This window comes from Carcharodon carcharias, chromosome 20 (assembly GCF_017639515.1).
Source record: "Carcharodon carcharias isolate sCarCar2 chromosome 20, sCarCar2.pri, whole genome shotgun sequence".
Taxonomy (NCBI): domain Eukaryota; kingdom Metazoa; phylum Chordata; class Chondrichthyes; order Lamniformes; family Lamnidae; genus Carcharodon; species Carcharodon carcharias.
This window is the reverse complement of record NC_054486.1, coordinates 106,194,026-106,214,744: the sequence shown is the minus strand read 5'-3', so window position 1 is coordinate 106,214,744 and position 20,719 is coordinate 106,194,026. Positions and strand designations below refer to the sequence as shown.

General features: G+C 42.6%; 1 protein-coding gene across 4 annotated transcripts in view; it reads left to right on the top strand.

Moving 5' to 3' along the window:
- Positions 1-20,719, top strand: part of LOC121292658 (ribosomal protein S6 kinase alpha-5) — a 220,891-nt gene that overhangs the window by 69,498 nt on the left and 130,674 nt on the right. For all 4 annotated transcript variants that reach the window (XM_041214911.1, XM_041214909.1, XM_041214910.1 and 1 more), the window contains exon 2: positions 10,323-10,394. In XM_041214911.1, the coding sequence (XP_041070845.1) occupies positions 10,323-10,394 (72 nt within the window). The remainder of the gene's footprint in view (positions 1-10,322; positions 10,395-20,719) is intronic.

Here is a 20,719-nt window from a genome sequence, read left to right as displayed (position 1 = left end):
ATTCGCTGAATGTGCAGCTGGTGTGTGACCACCAGAAACACATCCTGCAGGTGTATGCATGGTTTTCAGGGAGTGTGCATGACGCCTACATCCTCAGTCGGTCACAGATCCCTGGAGTCTTCCAGGGTCCACAGAAGCTGCAGGGATGGCTCCTCGGGGACAAGAGCTACCCGCTGAGGCCGTGGCTGATGACACCCATGCAGTGGCCTCAGACCGCAGCAGAGCGACGGTATAATGAGGCTTAAGCTGCAGCTCGCAACTTGGTGGAGCAGACATCGGGATGCTGAAGATGAGGTTCTGGTGCCTGGACCGGTCTGGTGGAGCCCTGCAATACAGTCCACAAAGGGTGTCACTCATCGTCGTCATCTGCTGTGCCCTTTACAACCTGGAGCTGTAACGGGGAGACGAGCTGGCTGAGGAGGAGATGGAGCAGCTGCACGTCTCCTCAGATGAGGAGGACGCCAACGGGGATGAGGATGAGGAGGTCCTCCGAGGCGATGATGATGGGGATGAGGTCCTCGCACTGGCTAGATGAGGCAGGCACACTCAGGAGGCCCTCATAACTGCTAGATTTGGGGAGGACAATGACAACATGCAGTGAGGTGACCCCATACATCCTCACATTGCATCTATGAATGTTTGACTCCAGTCTGGCTTATGGCAGTGCAAATACCCTCTGTGAGAATGCTCCTGTCATGGAGACGCAATGGAGACCCTAATAGTCACTCAGCTGCAGGAGGATGATGACAACATGCAGTGAGGACACTCCATAAATCTTCACATAACCTCTGAGAATGTCTGACTCTTGTCTGGCCAAGGGCAGATCGTTTGCGTTCTGAGATCAGGGTCATATGACAGAGAAGCAGCCATGAAACTTTAGAAGCACCTGATCCTTTCTCTGCCTTCAGTACTTGAGCCCTTCGGGAGCACAGCAGCAGTGGTCACAGATGCTGAAGAGATGGGGGCCAGCCCCTCCTGAAAGGTGCTGAGAGCACACCAAGAGAATGAGAGAACTCTGTGGTGCCAGTCCACTACATTCTGGCAGTAATGACGAGCACCACCGAGGTGCAGGCATCAGTAATGCTTCCAGGGAGTGAGAGGCCAGACCATCACTTTGGTCTGAAGGCTGCACAGAGCACATGGAGGAGGCCCTGGCCTGAGACACCTGCCTTTATCTTGTGCAGAAAGGTTTCACATCTGAGTGACAAGAACACTGCTCATCAGAACAAGGAGCCATAGGCAGGGAGACATTCTTGGAAGTTTATTGACAATAGTGAACAGTATGTAGAAGTGATTAACACCCGTGCCCAGGCTGTGCAACTAATTCTCATTAACTGTCCTAACCCTGCCGCTATGTCTTGGTGCTCCCTGGACATCCACAGTGGAGGTGAAGGTAGCCTGCTGACTGTGACACCCTACCTGTGATGACATTGGCGGGCGTCTTCTGGAGGGCCGAGACTTGGAGAGTCCTGGCCTGTTTTCAGGGTTCTGCTGTGTTGCAGTGGCACCGTTCTCAATTTGTAGAGCTGGAGCTATTGAGGTGACAGGAAGAGGGGAGTTGGATAGGCTGTACACTCTGGGAGTCATAGATGGACCCGGAGTGTGCACCTGCTGATCCTCCTCCCTATGGGTACAGGGGCTCCAAGGCGACCCTGAGGAGAAGGAGTAGCTGGAGTGAGATTGAGCTGCCTGGCACCCCTCTCACATACACACTGTTGGAGGCCAACTATGGCATCATTGATGGAGTTGAGCCCGCGCAGCAGTAAGGAGCTACGTCCTGGACCAAAGTCTCCATGGTGGCTGCCATCCTACCAGTGTTGACTTTGGTGTGCTGGCATGCCAGTGCTATCACCTCAGTCTGAAGACGGACAGACTCCTCCATCGTTCCTTGCAATCTGAGGAGTGCAGCGGACATCCCTTCCTGATGTTCCCGAGCTTGTCTTTGCAGATCCAGCAACTGTGACATGACTGAATCTAGAGGCTCGTCAGCTGACTTGTACTCAACAAATATTTGGCCTCCAGCAGTCCTTCGAGTGCCAGATGCCAGGGAGGTCCCTGCTGCCACCTCCTGTGGATCAGACAGTGTGATGTGCTCATCAGATTGTGGTCCCAAGGTTATTCTAAAGCTAGGTCCCACCGAGGCGTGTGTCTCTGCACTGGTGGAAGGTGTGGGTGAGCGCTGTGACAGGACTTCAGATTACTTTTAAGAGGTTTCTCTGGGGCTTGGATTTGGAGGCCATGGGTCATGGACTCCATCGGCTGTTTCACAGATGTGCCTGTGGAAGCAAGGAGAGATAATTAGTACATGGCAATGACCTGTGAAACAGGACACGTTACTCACAGCATGGTTGTCTGATGTATATTGCACTGCTGGGCCCTCACTTGGTAGACCACCGCCGACTTCACTGTCAGCACAGGACCGGTCCAGCTGGATGGCTCCGTTTTCAAAGTCCGTGAGGACCTTAATTTCATGCATTCTGCCACGTCTCCCTCTTGTGTGCCAGCTTGTCCTGCATGAATAGAGATGGAGAAAGTGTAAGAAGGATGCCTGCCAGGCCAGGTGATAAGTATGTCTGGTCTGTGTGGGTGGTGAGTGGTCCCATGGACGAGATGAGGACAATGACAGTGTGTGTGAGAGAGTGAATGGTGATATCCCTTGAACTGACAGTGAGTGAGATCACTGTGGATGTGCGTTGAGTTTGTGAGTGTGTGGGTTGAGAGTGATGAGAAGAGTGACTTAACCTGGCGAAACGAAGAAGACCATTCACCCTCTTGCAGCACTGGGTGGCTGTCCTCTTTTGAAGGGCATTGGCATTGACCACTGCTGCCACCGCTTCCCAAGCCTGGTTAGTGCTGTTGCTGCCCATCCTGTGGCCAGAGCTGGAGTAGAGGACATCCCAGCAGGCCTCCATGGCATCCAGTAATGCACACGAGGGACACTTACCTGAATCTGAGGGCTACAGTCTCCTTCAGTTTCTGGGCCATGACTTCCATGCAGCAGTGGTGGTCTGGAAGATGTGTGCTTGCGGCTAGACTTTAAATATTGCGCCCAATGTGATGCAGCAGCGGGGTGATGACAGACAGGCGAATGAGAGCCTGCCTGCCATGGAAAGGCATGTTTCCCGGGAGTGCATAAATAATATGGTGGGTTTGGGATGTTACAGCGTGAAAACTTGCCATCGAGGCCGGCAGGTAAAACGTCATTTTACCCACCGGCTACCGCACTTAGTGCAAATCTGGGAAAATTCCACCCATTGACTCAGTCAGAATCTTAAACATGAATATAAGTTAAGTTCACATCACTATAATTCACTGTTACTTCTGATTCTGATTTCATGGTCCTGGTCCCATTGCAAATCAGATTAGTGGACAGAGGGAACAGGTTGCTACTGAGACCTCATAAATAAACTGATAATGATTAAAAAGGCTTTTCTCCTCTTCTTCCCTGAAGGCTGCACCTCTTGCTGGGATACAGGGCTTTGAATGGCAGCCACCCTTTCAGTAACTTGCTAAAATAGCCATTCTTCCTGTGTGAGACTAAGTAAGTCAGGATCCTATTCAACCAACGGGGATCAGGCTTTGCAGCCCAGTCAGATCCGTATTTATACACTGATTTGAATAGAATCGCAAAAGCAATCTAATACTGGCGGTTCTTCCTCCCTGCCCTTGAACCATCGTACTGTTGCCTGATCCACTTATCTCAACAAAGGGAAACCAGAATCTGTATTTCATAAATGAAAATAGAAAAGCTGCATTCGTATTTCGGTACACACAAGTACTTGCCTTGCTGAATATTAGAATGAGTCATGCTGAACTTTATGTTAACCATCTCCCACTCAGATTGACAATAAAGGAAAACCACTCTTAAATGCAATAGCCTGCTAGTTACTTTGATTTTATGTTTGACCTTCTTAATTGAGGATCCTGTCTGCCCTCTCGGGTAGACATAAAAGATCCCATTGGCATACTCAGAGGAGTGGGGGAGGTCTCTTAGTGTCCTGTCCAATTTGCCAAAAAGAGTACTAAGCCCGAGCACTGGGTGGATTTTAGAATTCAACAAAGGGTGTACAAGAAATTGATAATGAGAGAGAAAATAGAATATGAGGGAGTGGTAATCTCATGTGTAATATACCTTTAAGAAGAATGTTATAATAGAACATCACATGATCTTATTATCCAATGACAGAGTAGCGCAGGCTACCTTTGTAGTCTGTAGTCAGTAGTTAGAAGAGTCTGTAATGTAGAGACAGGGTTTTCGATGTATGTACACAAGTATAGCTGCTGAGTTCTTTTGTAAATAAAGAGAATGTGTTCTACATAAGAAATGTCTGCTGATCTGCAATGTCTGTGGTACCAACTCAGTCATCCAGAAACAAGCATGCAACCTGGATCCCTTAGTCCAACTAAACTAGTGACTAAGGATCCAACAGAGGGTAAACTGGCAAGAGACATAATAATGGATCATAAAAGCTTGTTTAAGTATGAAAAAGGAAGAGATTAGTAGAAGATAGCAGAAGTAAATGTCGGTCCCTTAGAGGCAATAAGCCTCTTCCTTTAATTTAAAACTATCTTTAACTTCTCTTGTTAGATATAGTTATACCACTTATCCCATGGGTTTTTTAATCTACACTCAATTTTTATGTGCAGTCATTGCAAATGATGAATTATTTCTCTAAATGTTTGCCATTGCTTTTCTGCTGTCACATCTTTTAATTTAGTTTCCAACTCTACCTTGGCCAACTTGCCCCTTTTCCTAAGTAGTTTGCATTATTCAGTTTTAGGTATAACATTTGCAATTCTCCAGTCCTCTGATACCATCCCTGTATGTAAGGAGGATTGTCAGATTGTAGCCAGTGCCTCTGCAATTTCCCCCCTTGCTAAGGCCCTAAATTCGACCTTAATTAAATCACTCTCAAACTTAATGTAAAGTTCATCATATTAAGATCACTCTTCCTCAGAAGCTGCTTTACTACAGGTTATTAATTATCTCTGTCTCATTGCACAATATTAGATCTAAAATAGTCTGTTCCCTCATTGGTTCTTTGGCATACTGGGCTAGAAAACTATGTTGAATGCATTCCATGAACTTGTTTTCCACACCTCCGTGAATACACCAGCTACTTCCTGCACCTTTACTGTGTTGAAATCAAAGCTTATTGTGATCTACTGAAAACATTTTTTTTAATACTGTGGAACTCTTTATCCCCCTCAGGTTTCCCTTCCTCCCTCAAGTTACAGATTTTTAAAATTCAAGTTTGAAGCCACTCAGATATTAGGGATTTTTGTCTCCCAATTTTTCCCTTCCTGATGATTTCCAATGCAAGAAATATTAATTTGCCAATTTCATCAGTATGAAAAATGGTTAATTGTTTGCACTAGTTAATAAATGGAAATGCTAACCCATACAGATTTCTACTTTAGATCTCTAGATATTGGATTCTTGCAACTAACCTCAGCAACTAGCATGTTTCAAGCCTTTCAATTATACATGTATGATGTGATTGGGAAACTGGATCTTTATATAAGCAGAGAATGCCAAAATCTCACCATCCGGTGGTTAGCTGAGATATTCTGCTAATGATCAGTTCTACAACTATTTTCTGTATTCTACTACCTGTGCTGCAGGGATCTTCAATTCTGTTGTAATTAAAATGGTAAACTGAAAATGCTGTAAGCCTGAAACAAAAACATTTAAATGCTGGTTGTACACAGTGAGTCAGTCAGCAAATGAATAGTGGCTGTGTGGCTGCGTAAATACTGAAAACATTTCAAGCAAAAGCTGCCTTCTGGCAGAGTAAGGATTGAAGTAGTTTGATTTATGACCATGTAAACAGTAACAACATCATTGCAATTAAATGTCTGAGAATGCACGATGGGCAGCTGCAGATGGAAGTTCTAAAGTCAACCTGTTGTCACAATATATAGTTATGTAAACTGCAGTTACAGTATTAACAAATGCAGCCCCAATTATTTTCTTTTAAAAGGCATGGGGCCAAATCTTGCTGGAAAATAATGCTGTGCTAACAATGCATGCCATTGTTGATGTACAAATCGACCAGCCATTTCAGAGGATTAAGACAGACCATGTGAGTTGCGAAGCTCCAGAAATTGCTGGTTGATTTACATTGCTCCACCATTTTCCTCACACAAATGGTATCTTGCTAGTAGTCCCCCCCATTATTTATAAGAACTTGCTGAATTTGTGCATTAATTGCTCACTAAACTCACCACAGAAAATTGAGGCTCATAATTTAATAGGGTAATACCCTTTAAACGAAGCAATAATTGTTAATGCAATGCCAATCATCCCTTTGGTCCAGAAAGGGACCAGTTTAAAATTTTTAGTCTCTTCTGCATGTGATAAATTGTTGTTAGAGATTTACAAATTTAAAATTTTAGTTTCTTTTCTCTCTTTCGTAATCCAATCTTTTTTCCCTCTATTTCTTTGTACCTACTTGACTCTAATTCACCCTAATTTTATTTCTGTTGTCTCCCTGATTCATTCTTATGTGTTAAGGAGATAACCTGTTGGCCCTGTCATTCACTAAGGTCTAAGGTGCCCTGTTGCCCTAGTTACCAGTTCACACTTTCAGCAAGTTACACCACAAATTATGTTTGAGCTGAAGAATGCTGGAAAAAGCCTAACTATTGGTGATGCTGTGAGATGTCCATTTCCGACAGCTTTGGCCCATTATCAAGGGAACCTGGTGATTTTAACCTGATCACTAACAAGTATTAGTTGATCGGCACAAAAGTAATTCAACGGCCCTTCACTTTTTTGCACTTAATTATTTTTCTTAGTTTATTTTAATTTCCCTTCCTTCTATTTAATCCTTACTACGACAGTTTTTGCTGGAGTTTGAACAACTAGCAGCTCGTTGCCCAAGTGGCTACTATTCAAAATCAAAATTATTCACATGAGCCTTCACAGTGAGAACCGTTTGGCTAATCATCCATAAAAGCTATCATAGGCAAATCAATCATGTTTTTTACCGGACATCCATAATCACTTTTCCATAGTGATCAGGAGTGGCAACTCTTGACAATTTTGATTTTATCCATCTTATAATCTTAGGTACTGATGACCACCATAGCACTCCTACTCGGCCATAGCTGAGATTAGCTAACTCTTAGCACACATCAAGAGGTTGAATTTAGAACCTTTCTAGTCAGCATTACTCAACTACTACTGGTTAAACACACTAAGCCTTTACCTTGCTTGTCTTTGAAATCCATCCTATTTCCTGTAAAGTCTGATGTAATTAAGATTCCCAGGGATTAGTCTGATGCAGGTATGTGTAATTCATACATAGTTCATCTACATCTATGAATTAGTTTTGCTTTCTGAACTGAGTCTTAAATTGTTCTCCCAGGGCATGGATTTAAAACTAGTGTGCTACCAATAGATTACATTGCAATAGATAAAAACTGAAAATTACTCTCCCGACTTTGCATACACATTTCCATCTCTGCAAGTAACTTTCAGCTGTACATTTGATGTTGATAAAAATCTTAGGAAGCTATACAAAGGTGGGGCTCAAAAGGGAAGAGGTAGGCCAAAACTTGTTTACATGCAAATGAGATCACCATTGACCTACATTAAAAGTGGCTGCCTTTGGCCCTTATGCGAGTTTACGTGATACACAGCGAACAATGATGTGATCAGGATAGCCATTGTCTCACAGGATGTATTTCAGCATCAAGCTTGCAAGGTGAGCAAATAGCTTGGGCCCTATTTACAAGATTGCTGATAAGGCCAATCTTATAGCATGTGGAACTATATGAATCCCAACGTGTATATTGTGTATGAATTTCAGTGCCGGTGCAATGCCTGGTACATAGGCTGTATGTCCCAGCAATTGGCTAATAGAATCAAACCACATGTTCCTTTGGTTGTTTGTAATAGGCAGAGTACAGGCTGTGCTCAACCAGCCTGCACTTGCAAAACCCAAAACAAAATGTCTAGCGTTGATGTGATTCTGTGATTGGACAGCACTTGCTGAACAATCCTAAGTGTGCTAATAGCTACACTAATAACCAATTTAAGGTCATCAGTTGAGCTCGTAATGTGGCTCATTTACACTTGCTAAAAGAGACCAATTAACAGGCAGGGACCCGTTCTTTGCAAACAGAAAGAATATGTTCAAGCCTTGCCTCTCTTTTGGAATACCCAGGAGCTTATGAAGCCAATAATTTCCCATTGCTTTCTCCATGGCAATGCCTCAGCCAATCAGAGTCAGCTTGCCAACCAATCAGCATCCTTTTCTCCTATAGTATTAATTGTTCTGATCGTTTGAAATTTGGCATTCTTGCCTTTGTCCTGATGCGTGCAAGAAAGAAAGATGTCTCTCTTTTCAGCAACCTACATTAAAGTTGGATATCTTCCTGTGACCAATGAGTTCATCTCCTCTGTACCTACATAAGTTAGGAAAATGTAATACTTGGGGCTCAGCAATAACTGTGAGCATTTTTGATATCCTTTGAACCACCCTATGCTGCTGAATCTTGCCCCATTATACCTTGAGTCTGCTGCATTATTTATAGAATAGAATCCAGCAGGATTTCCTCCTTGATTTAATGAAAAGTTACATTGTACGTGACCTGAATTACTGATGAAATTCTAAATGCCTGTCAACTTTTGAGAATTTTAATCATTACTTTTGGGAATGAGCTGTGTTTCAAGTGTTGTCTTAAAACAGTGAATTTGCACTGTTTTAAAAAAAGCTACAGCCTGGAGATATGCTCATTTATTTAATCCAGATGAGCCGGTCTGTGGAATGTCCATGTCATGGTTATTTCAGTCTGATACCATGAGGGTCAAATGTCTCATCCCAGATCCCATTTAAGTCAGAATGTCCCTAATGAGTTTTGAGAAATGCAGAAATGTTTCCTTTAAACCTCCACCTCGGAGGAAATGAGGGAGTTTGTTTTGTTGTCAGGCACACTGACAACTCACTAAAAGTGGAGAACGTCAGAGGGACAGTCCTTCAACTTCCTGTGAATTCAGAGATGGGCAAGGGGAAACACGGACAATTATCTAATTAGGTAGGTCTGTGGAGCAAGCCCCGCCCAGTGTCGGAAACTCCTTCCCAATTTCTCTGCTGAGTCAGGATCAGAGGACTGATCAGGAAAAGGTTGTGAACCTGCTAATGGAAATAGTATGAAATATTTTAAATATTTTTCTTGTTCTTAAGGGCTGATTTATAGATGTATCATCGGTTGAATATATCTACTACTCTGTGCACTTAATGCTCTTGGTAAAATAAAGCTGCTTAACTATTAGTATCTATCCTTGTGTCACCAAGTGCTTCAGTCCATCTCAGGAAAGACTGGAGAAGCACTCATGAAGAACTTTATGAAAGATATGAAGTGCAGTGTAGACCCCAAGAGAGTCCAATTGTTGGATAGTGCAGACACTTGCCTGGAAGTATGCCATTCTGACTTCTTAGTGATCAACATCACCATACCAAGGCAGGCCCAAAACACACAACAGGGAGGCTTTTTTATCAGGGAGGCTTTAAATCCTGCTGTTGTCTTTGGAGCTGAATGTTCAGAGTGAATGGAAGGACTTGAGGCAAGGCTGAGATTGGGTCACAAGTGAAGAGATAATAGACTTGTGCTGTAGCATACCAGAGAAGGGGCCAGTGAAGAAAATGGGCTTAAAAGCCAATTGAGTTCCTTCTTGAGAGAGAAGCAATTTTGTGTGAAGGAAGGTAGATTGGAATAAGGTTGATCAGCCTTTGGGGCTAATTTTTTCTCAAAATCTTTGTTCTTCTGACTGATGAGGATAGTGACTAGTATGTAATAAAACTGGTCGCCATCTGAACTCTTGCAGCTTTTAAATTGATGTGTCCGAACTAGCTTGAAAATTATTCTTTTGGATAACTCTGCCAGTTAACCCTCAATTATATCTCAGATAGAGGCATGTCAGTCTTCAGTTATTTTGATTTGTAAAATATACCGGAAAGCTCAGTGCCCATATTGCATGATACCATCAAGGGTGAAAATAATACATTATCGTAATAAAAAAATTTTCTGGGAGTTCTGGTTGATAAATAGTGATATCTGTATGTACATAATCAAATTGTAGTTCAAATACTCTGCTACAGTGTAATTTAATGTGTCCTTTTGGTATAATTCATTTCTGGCCCTTTGGGATAATTTGTTTTGTTTAAGGTGGCTAATCGCACAACATTTATCAATACCTCAATAGAATTCAAAATATTGAAAGAAACATAAAAGAATTCAAATATCAAATCTGTTAAAGAAAAGTATTAGTTTTAAAAAGAGGCTGTAGCTAACACGGTTATGTTGTTTTACAGCTAATTTAACAGGACATGCAGAAAAAGTTGGGATCGAAAACTTTGAACTACTGAAGGTCCTTGGAACAGGAGGTAAGTGATTAATTTTAGTTCTCTCAATTTTATACAGTACTGCTGCTTACTTTAATAGTAGAGACAGTCCTTGGTCTAATTTAGAATGAGCTGAGATATTTTGCTTGCAATCGCTTGAAGCACGCATCAGTACTTTGGGAGGAAATAGACAGGAAATGCAAGAAATGCATAACAATAATGACCTATAAGTGAGAGATGATACACAATTTCAAAAATAATCCATTGGTTGTAAAGTATATTGGGATGTCCTGAAACTTGACAGCATGTTATACTATTGCCCATCCTTTTATTCTCCTTAACATTTTAGGTGGGACCATTCCTCAGAAGGAAATTTGCATCCATGCATTTGCCAACGCCTTTGCAATACATGCCCTGGCTTTGGTCTTTGGTTTCTGTTTTTGGAGGCAAGTTTCCTGTTCTGATTTGATAGATTTGCACTTCCTACAACTTCAGTCCCTTGAACACCAGTATTCATCCAGATGCTTGCTGCCAGAAGCTGTATTCTTTAAGGCAAACAGGAGGGGATAAGGGGTACCAAAGAGAGGAATTATGGAATAGTTGAGACCATTAGTGCACATTGTATGTGGAATTTGAGCTTAGGAATTTACTTCAGTTCTGAACATGTTGCCAAAGGCCATTTGTTTGAGTGCAAACATAATTAATTCTAAGATAAAAGCAAAAAACTGCGGATGCTGGAAATCCAAAACAAAAACAAAAATACATAGAAAAACTCAGCAGGTCTGACAGCATCTGCGGAGAGGAATAAAGTTAACGTTTCAAGTCCGTATGATTCTTCAACAGAACTAAGGAAAAATAGAAAAGATGTGAAATATAAGCTGGTTTAAGGGGGGAGTGTGGTGGGACAAGTAGAGCTGGATAGAGGGCTAGTGATAGGTGGAGATTTCCAAAAGATGTCATAGACAAAAAGACAAAGAGGTGTTGAATTAATTAATTAATTAATTTTAAGTTCACCCAGCCATATGCCTTCTGTTTCCAGTGAACGTTCAAAAGCATTCGTGTTGTTTCAGTGGTACATTACATTAAATCTAATGTCATCTGAGTGATGGCCCTATATGAATTCCATATTGTTGTCATGAAATAGATAACCACAGCCAGTTTGTTGCCAGGATCTTGAGCAGTATTGAGGATCTGGGTCTGTAAGATGAGCTGAGAGTCCATTTTTGATATTGGATATTTCTCGCCGCAATGTGGTGCAAGGATTTCAGACAAAATGGTATCATTTCCTGGAATAAAGCTCATAGAGTTTGCTTGGGTAGCATGAGACCAGGGTTTTCCAAAATTTTGTATTTACTTCTTAGATCTTCTACTGAAACATAGCAAATTTATGGCACACAAGGTGGCCAGTGGCCCATCATATTTGTAACGGCCAAAAAGAACTATCCAGCCTAAACCCACTTTGCAATTCTTGGTCTGTAGGCCTGTAGGTTACAGCACTTCAAGTGCACATTCAAGTATTTTTTTAGAGGCAGAAACCCTTGTCGCATTTATCACCCTTTCAGACAGTGAATTCCAGATGCTCCACCACGCTCTACTCTTCCCAACTCCTGCCAGTTACAGCAAATCCTGTCCACCCTGCTTATTGACCTATCTGCTAATGGAAATAGGTTCTTCCAATGCACTGTACCTAGGTACTCATAATTTTATACACTCCAATTAAGTCTCAGCTCTGTTCCAAAGAAAACAACCCCAGTTTAACCAATTTTTCCTCATAGCTAACATTTTCCAGTCCTGAAAACATCCTCATAAATCTCCTCTGCACCCTCTCTAGCATGATCACATCCTTCCGGTAACGCAGAAAATGACCAAAACTGTATACGTTGCTCTGGATGTGACCTAACGACTGTATTATGCAACTCAAGCATAACCTCCCTGCTTTTGTGTTCAGTGCCTCCTTCTATCCATCTCTCCTGCTATATTCAGAGACCTGTGGACACGTACTCTAAAATACTCCTGTTCCTGTACACTTCTCAGTATGCTATCATTCATTGTGTATTCTCTTGCCTTGTTTGCCTTCCTCACAAGCATTACCACACACTTCACAGAATCACAGAGTTGTTACAATGCAGAACAAGGCCATTCAGCCCATTGTGTCTGCACTGGATCTCTGAATTCCCTTAGTACCATTCCCCCTGCCTTCTCTCCATAACCCTGTACTTACTTCCTTTTCAGTTAACAATCTAATTTCCTTTTTAATTCTTCGATTGAACCTGCCTCCACCACACTCCCAGGCAGTGCATTCCAGACCTTAACCACTTGCTGCATGTAAAAGATTTTCACATATTGCTTTTGCTTCTTTTGCCAATTACATTAAATCTATGCTCTCCCATTCTTGATCTTTTCACAAGTGGAAACAATTTCTCCCTATCTACTCTGTCTAGACCCCATATGATTTTGAATACCTCTACCAAATCTCCTCTCAGCCTTCTTTTCTCCAAGGAAAACAGTCCTAACTTCTTCAATCTATCTTCATAACTGAAGTTCCTCATCCATGGAACCATTGTTGTGAATCTTTGTTGCACTCTCACCATATCCTTCCTTAAGTGCAGAGGCTAGAACTGGACGCAATACTCCAGCTGAGGCTGAACTAGTCTTTTACAAGCTCAACATAACTTCTTTGCTCTTGTACTCTATGCCCCTATTAATAAAGTTTAGGATACCATATGCTTTATTAACTGCTCTCTCAACCTGTCCCACTACCTTCTATGAGTTATGCACATATACTCCCAGGCCCCTTTGCTCCTGCCCTTCCTTTAGAATTGTACCCTTTATATTGTCTCTCTGTGTTCTTCCTACCAAAATCCTACATTATCCTCCTCACAATGCTTCCAAGTTTTGTGTCATCCGCAGACTTTGAAACTGTGCCCTGTATACCGAGGTCCAGCTCATTAATGTATATCAGGAAAAGCAAGGGTTCCAACACTGACCCCTGGGGAACTCCATTACAAACCTTACTTCAACCCAGAGAACATCCATTAACCACTATTCTGTTTCCTATCACTTAACCAATTTCATATCCATGTTGCATCTGTCCCTTTTATTCCGTGAGCTATAACTTTGCTCACAAGTCTGTTGTGTGGCACTGTTTCAAATGCCTGTTGTAAGTCCATATACACCACATCAACAGCATTGCCGTCATCAACCCTCTCTGTTACCTCTTCAAAAAACTCCAACAAGTTAGTTAAACACAATTTTCCCTTAAGAAATCCATGCTAGCTTTCTTTAATTAACCCGCATTTGTTCATGTGACTAATAATTTTGTCCCAGATTATTCTTTCTAGAGGTTTCTCCACAACCAAATTTAAACTCACTGGCCTGTAGTTGCTGGGCTTATCTTTGCACCTTTTTTGGAAGAAAGGTGTAACGTTTGCAATTCCCCAGTCCTCTGGCACCACCCTGAGTCTAAGGAAGGCTGAAAAATTATGCCAGTGCCTCCACAATGCACTCTGTGCATTCACATACTGAGTCCGCAGTAACCTCAATTCTCTAGATTATGCTGCTCAGGATTGAATTCCGTTTGCCACTCTTCTGCATGCGCACCTGATCAATACATTACTGTAGACTGTAGGAAGATATTATCTCCTCTTACTAACAACTACACGGCTAATTTTTTTAATCACCTGCAAACTTCTGAATCATGCCCCCTACATTTAAGTCTAAATCTTTGATTATTCCACAAAAAGCAAGAGATCTAGAAATAAGCTTTGTGGAACTCCATTAGAACTAAGTAGCTTTCTAGGCCATTTCAGCAGGCAGCTAAGAGTCAACCACATTGACTTCCAGACACAAAAACACCTGCCGACCATTATTCTTTGCTTCCTGCCACTGAGCCAAATTTGGATCCAACTTGTCACTTGCTCTCGGATTTGATAGATCTTTACTTTTCTTCCCAGTCTGTCATGCCTTGTTAACAGTCTTTTGAAAATATATGTAGAATACATCAGAAGGGCTACCCTCATTGACGCCCCCTTGTCACTGCCTCAAATGAGTCAGTCAAATTATCAGACATGACCTATATTCTTAACGAATCCATCCTGACTGCCTTTAGCTTTATTTGTGCCTTTCTGAATAGTTCTTCAGAATTTTTTCCAATAATTTGTCAATGATGGAGATTAAGCTGACTAGCCTGTAATTTTTCTTTATTTTTTCATGGGATGTGAGTACCTCTGGCAAAGCCAGCATTTGATGTCCATCCCTAATTGCCTTTGAACTGAGTGGCTTACTAGGCCATTTCAGAGGGCAGTTAAGAGTCAACCACACTGCTGTGGGTCTGGAATCAGATGTAGGCCAGATCAGATAAGGATGGCAGATTTCCTTCCCTAAGGGATAGTGGTGAACAAGATGGGTTTTTGTGACAATTGATAGTTTTATGGTTACTATTACTGAGACTAGATTTTTATCAATAATTTGAATTTAAATTCCACCTGCTGCTATGTTGGGATTTCTACCTTTGCTCACTGAACAGTATCCTGGACCTCTGGATTACTAGTCAAGTGACATAACCACTAAGCCACTCGATTTATCCTTTCCTCCCTTTTTAAACAACCATATCACGTTAGCAGTCCTCCAACTCCAACACTGTAGCCAGAGAGGAGTGGAAAATGATGGTCAGAGCTTCCACATTTTCCTCCTTTGCTTCTTTTAGCAACCTGGGATATGTTTCATCTGGGTTTTGTGATTTATCCACTTCTGAAGATGCTAAATCCCTTAATATTTCCTCTCCCACAATAGGTATCCCATCCCATGTTGCAATGTCTGTATCATCCCCTTTTTCTGTGAAGACAGACGCAAAGAATACATTAAGATCATGACCACGTCTTGAGTCTCCAAATACAGGTTCCCTTTTTGATCTGTAATAGGTTATTATCTTTGCCTTACACTTAGTGTATTCATAAAACATCTTTGAATTTTCCTTGACTTTACTTGCCAATATTTTTTCATACTTTCCTAATTTCCTTTTAAATTCACCTCTACACTTTCTGTACTACCCTAGGCTTTCTGGGGAGGGCTCAGCCGAAAAAGGGTAATATAAACAATAGGACAAATGAAATGGAAGAGGGTAGAACAAATGTCAGAAATAATGCTTTAGGCATGACAGGTAAAGGGAGAACTAAAGAATGTAAAGTGATTAAGCCTGGAGAGAGAAATAAAAAACATGTAAGTAAAACATTAGCACTGAAAGACGATTATCATCTAAATAAGCATTGGATATACAAATGCATGGAGTATAAGGGACAAAGTGAATGAATTGCAGGTGCAAATTCAACTTGGAGGCTGTGTCATGATAGCCATTACTGAGAAATGGCTACATGACAGTCAGGCCCAGAACCTAAATCTACCAGATTACATCAATCCTTAGATGAGGAGAGTGAAGGCATGGTAGCTAAGTTTGCAGATGACACAAGATAGGTAGGAAAGTATGTTGTGAAGAGGATATGAGAAGTTTGCAGATGGATATAAATAGGTTGAGTAAGTGGGCAAAGATCTGGCAAATGAAGTTTAATGTGGGAAAATGTGAAGTTGTTCACTTTGGCAGGAAGAACAAAAAGCAGACTATTACTTAAGTGAAGAACGGCTGCATAATTCTGAGGTGCAGAGGGATCTAGGTATTCTAATACATGAGTCACAAAAAGTTAGTATGCAGGTACAGCAAGTAATTAAGGCAGCTAATGGAATGCTATCCTTTATTACGAGAGGGATTGAATGTAAGAGTAAGGATGTTATATAGGACATTGATAAGACCACACCTTGAATACTATATGCAGTTTTGGTCTCCTTATTTAAGGAAGAATGTAAATGCTTTGGAGGCAGTTCCGAGAGGTTTACTGGATTGATACTTGGAATGGGCGGGTTGTCTTATGAGGAAAGGTTGGACAGACTGGGCTTGTTTTCACTGGAGTTTAGAAGTGAGGGGTGATTTGATTGAAGTATACAAACGGCCTTGACAAGGTGGACATCGAAAGGATGTTTCCTCTTGTGGGTGAGTCCAGAACTAGGGGGCATTGTTTTAAAATTAGGGGTCACCCTTTTAGGACGGAGAAGAGGAGAATTTTTTCTTTCAGAGGATTGTGCGACTTTGGCATTCTTTGCCTCAGAAGGTGGTGGAAGCAGGGTCATTGAATATTTTTAAGGCAGAGGTAGATAGATAGATTCTTGTTAGACAAGGGAATCAAAGGTTATTGGGGTTAGATGGGAATGTGGAAATCGAAATACAAGAGGATCAGCCATGATCTTATTGAATGGCAGAGCAGGCTCAAGGGGCCAAATTGTGTACTCCTGTTCCTATTTCTTATGTTCATAGTCTACAGGAAAGATAGGGACTGGAATCTTCCGTTCTGGAATTATAAGTTTATTGGTGAATAAGAAAGTGGGAATGATTTCCTCTGGGGAGGGCAGGATGGCTGACCACGCACGATCAGCTTATTGAATATGCATCCTCAAGGAGCTTGCTGAATCTCATGGCGAGGGCAGGTAGGAAGTTACTGTCCCCACCACTACCTCATAGGATCACAGGTCTGCGCGCCATGTTTAAAGGGCACCAGGACAGCCTGCATTATCCCTTACACCTTTGCCTGGCCACTGCTCCGCCCTTCCCCGCTCACCCTCCCTCCCTTCCTTGCTCATCCTCCATGCAACTTACACTGCCACCACATGATCTCAAGCAGAGGCTTGCATTTACAAATGCTCCTCGGGCAGAATTTTCCCCCCGTCGGGGGGTAAGTTTAGGAGTGGGCACACCGCCATTTTACGTGGGCAGGCCAATTAAGGCCCGCCCAGCATGACATCCACCAGGAAGTGCTATGCTCTTCTTGTGTGGGTGGGGAGGGTGGATTCCCTGAGCCGAGAGTGCGCTCTTTTGCGCATGCGCATGGAAGAGTGCACTCATCTCCCTGAGGCTAAGTGCTGCTTCAGGGAGATCAGCTCCACAACAAAAAATCTGCAAAATAGAAAAAAAAATTCCCCTGACATGTCCCCTCATGTGACACTGTCACATGAGTTGGGACATGTCCATCACTTTCAAATACACTTTTATACATTTTTTAAACCTACATGAAACCTCATTCCGCCCGTGGATGAGGTTTCATGCTTTTTCTAATGCCCGCCAGGGCTCCTGGCCTGCCTGCCAACTTTAAGATTGGACGGGCAGGTCCACTAATTAATGCCTTTGTCAATAGTCTCAATTGGCCACTGACAGGTTGGCGGGTGCACAGCTGATTCTGCTGAGCCCCCGCCTGCCTGAAAATTTAAATGGCGTGGGGTGACGTCGGGAGTTCCACCCAATATCATCCTGCGTCATTTTACGCATCGGCGAGTGGGCCCCGCCCCCTGCTCACCAACCGGGAAATCCTGGCCCCCAAAGAGGACATTGCATTGGCAATTCACTGTTAATCATGGAAGAAGTCTACCTCACCATGTGCATGCCACTTATGTCGTAAAAGCGAATGTTCTAATTGCTCACTGGCGGGGAGCTTAATTTGGAGGGCGGACTTGATTCAGTTGAGGTGGCCTTTTAATGAGCATGCATGACTTGCTAATGCATGCAAAAGGGCCTCCTCGCATCGCTCGCCAAGAAGCTCAGCCCACCTTTAATGCACCTTTAAAGTCCTGACAACATCATTGCTAAAGTTCATCCCTCCGTTGGAAAACTGATTTTTGGCCTCACACCAAATTAAGTCTCCCCGCCCACTGCTGGCAGGACCGGAAGATCCTGTTAAGGGAAAATGGTAGCGGAGGAGGAGTAGCCTCAGTAATTAAGGATGAAATCACTTCAGTGATATAATGAGAGGTAAGCAGATAGTGGAGACTTTATGGCTAGAAATAAAAAAAGGTATAAGACTGTAGCAGGAGTTGTGTATAGCTCCCCAATTACAGCTGTGAAGTAGTAGCTTTTATAACTGTAGAGATTAGGTAACAATGTAGCAAAGAGTGGTTTCAATAGTGGATTTTAACTTTCATACAGATCTGGATAAGTAGACTGGGACATGTCAGTATGGTACTGAATCTCTTGAGTGTACCCCGGTCCTATAATCAACAAGCGGGAAGGCTGTATTAAATTTAATAACAAGTAATGAGACCGATTTAGTTAACACCTTAATGGTGCTTGAACATTTACCTAATAACGATCAGAACATGATCAAGTTCAACATAGTGTTTGAAGGGAAAAGTGCTAAATAGATATTAGGACCTGAATATTTGCTCCCAAGTGGGTGTGCAGAGTCACGAAAATTCCCATCTTGGCGTACCCGCCTCAGAAGAAACAGCCCTGAACAGCTGAATTTTCATTTGATGGGTGGGGGTGGTGGGATGGTTGAAGCAGTACATGCTGGAGTCAGGCCCGCTGCCCCCGGAAACAGTTCAGAGGTAGCCACGGGGGCTACCAAACGCTGTGGTGAGCTGTTTAAAAGGCCCACATCAGTGCTTTGGGGGTCCCTCTCCAACACCCCCCTCCAAACCCTTGGGCAGACCTCAGGAGCCATGCTGAGATGAAATAAAATAAAGTTTTAAGTATCTATTATAGACTTCACTATATTAAAAAAACACTCATTGATAAAAGCTCATTCTCTACATATAAATCTCTTCAAGTTTTTAATTCCTTATAAAAACAAACATTTGTATTCATAGCCAATCAAAGACAACTAATCCCTTAATAATCTCTTGGAGGTGTCAAACTATGAACTAACAGGTACTCCCACTGTAATAATGATAGGTTGTGGTAGTAGTCAAGCAGTTATTATATTGATAGCCCTTAGGCTTATGTCAACAAACAGCTATTGAAATTGCAAGCATTGATTATTTTTCAACTCAGCAACACAGCAAGCTGCATTTTCTCTAAATTTAAAGGACAGTGGGTTTAAATAACTTGTAGGCTTGACAGTTCCATAGACCTTACTGAGCTTTTTACGCAGATTCACATCTACTCTTAAAAATTGTAAGTCTCATATTACAGGAAACGGACCTCGTTCCAGCAAAAATGCTCAGCTTTCGAGTTCAGCATTGAGTTCAAATGGACCCGCTGGGTTCAGGTTTCTCCCATGTAGTAATCACATTCCGCCCCCTCCCCTGCCCTGGCAAAAATAAGATCTGTCAAAAATGGGGGAGGGACATCCGGACTTGGGGTCCCACTGCCATTTGGCTAAGGTGTGGAGCTTCCAGGATTCCGCAAAGATCCGGGCCAAAGATTCTAGATTCAGGTAGAGGTGTCTTCAATGTGGTGGAGCAGGGACTGTGCACAGTAAACTGAGCAAGTCTGTAAATGAGTGAAACGACAGAAGATCAATGGGGAGGTGTCAGAGGAGAATTTAATGTCATAGAACCAGTTTATACCCCTAAGGGGAAAGAGCTCTGCTTGTCAAAAAAGATAGCCATGGAAAACTAAAATGGTAAAAGACAACATGAAGCTAAAAGAAAACGGATACAAAAATGCAAAAAATAGCACAGACGCTGGTGAATGGAAAAGATGCAAAGAGCAGCAAAGGGTGACAAAACAGATAGAAAAAGTTACAAGAAGGGAATATGAAAAGAAACTTGTAATAGATAGCAAAATCAACATTAAACATTTTAACAACTTTTGCGGGGGGGTGGAGGAAGAAGGTGGTTAGGAGCAATGTGGGCCGCTTGAAAACTCTTGATGACATTAAGGTATACGAGGCAAAGTGAGGGTGCATGGTATTAGGTTGTGGATCAACCGTGATCTCACTGAATGGTGGAACAGGTTCAAGGGGCTCAATTTCCAGTTCCCTGGCCCCAATCGCTTCCTCTTCACCATGGACGTCCAATCTCTCTACATCTCCATCCCCCACCAGGATGGTCTAAGGGCCCTTAGTTTCTTCCTCGAACAGAGGCCCGAACAATCCCCATCCACCACTACTCTCCTCCTTCTGGCTGAACTTGTTCTCACACTGAACAATTCCTCCTTCAACTCCTCTCACTTCCTCCAAATAAAAGATGTGGCTATGGGTACCCGCCTGGGACCCAGCTATGCCTGTCTCTTTATGGGGTATGTGGAACATTCCTTGTTCTAGTCCTACTCCGGCCCCCTTCCACAACTCTTTCTCCGGTACATCGATGATTACTTCGGTGCTGCTTCATGCTCTTGTCGGGACTTGGAAAAATTTATTAATTTTGTTTCCAATCTCCACCCCTCCATCATTTTCACATGGTCCATCTCTGACACTTCCCTTCCCTTCCTTGACCTCGCTGTCTCAATCTTTGGTGATAGACTGTCCACCAATATCCATTACAAGCCTACTGACTCCCACAGCTACCTCGACTACAGCTCCTCACACCCCGCTTCTTATAAGGAAACC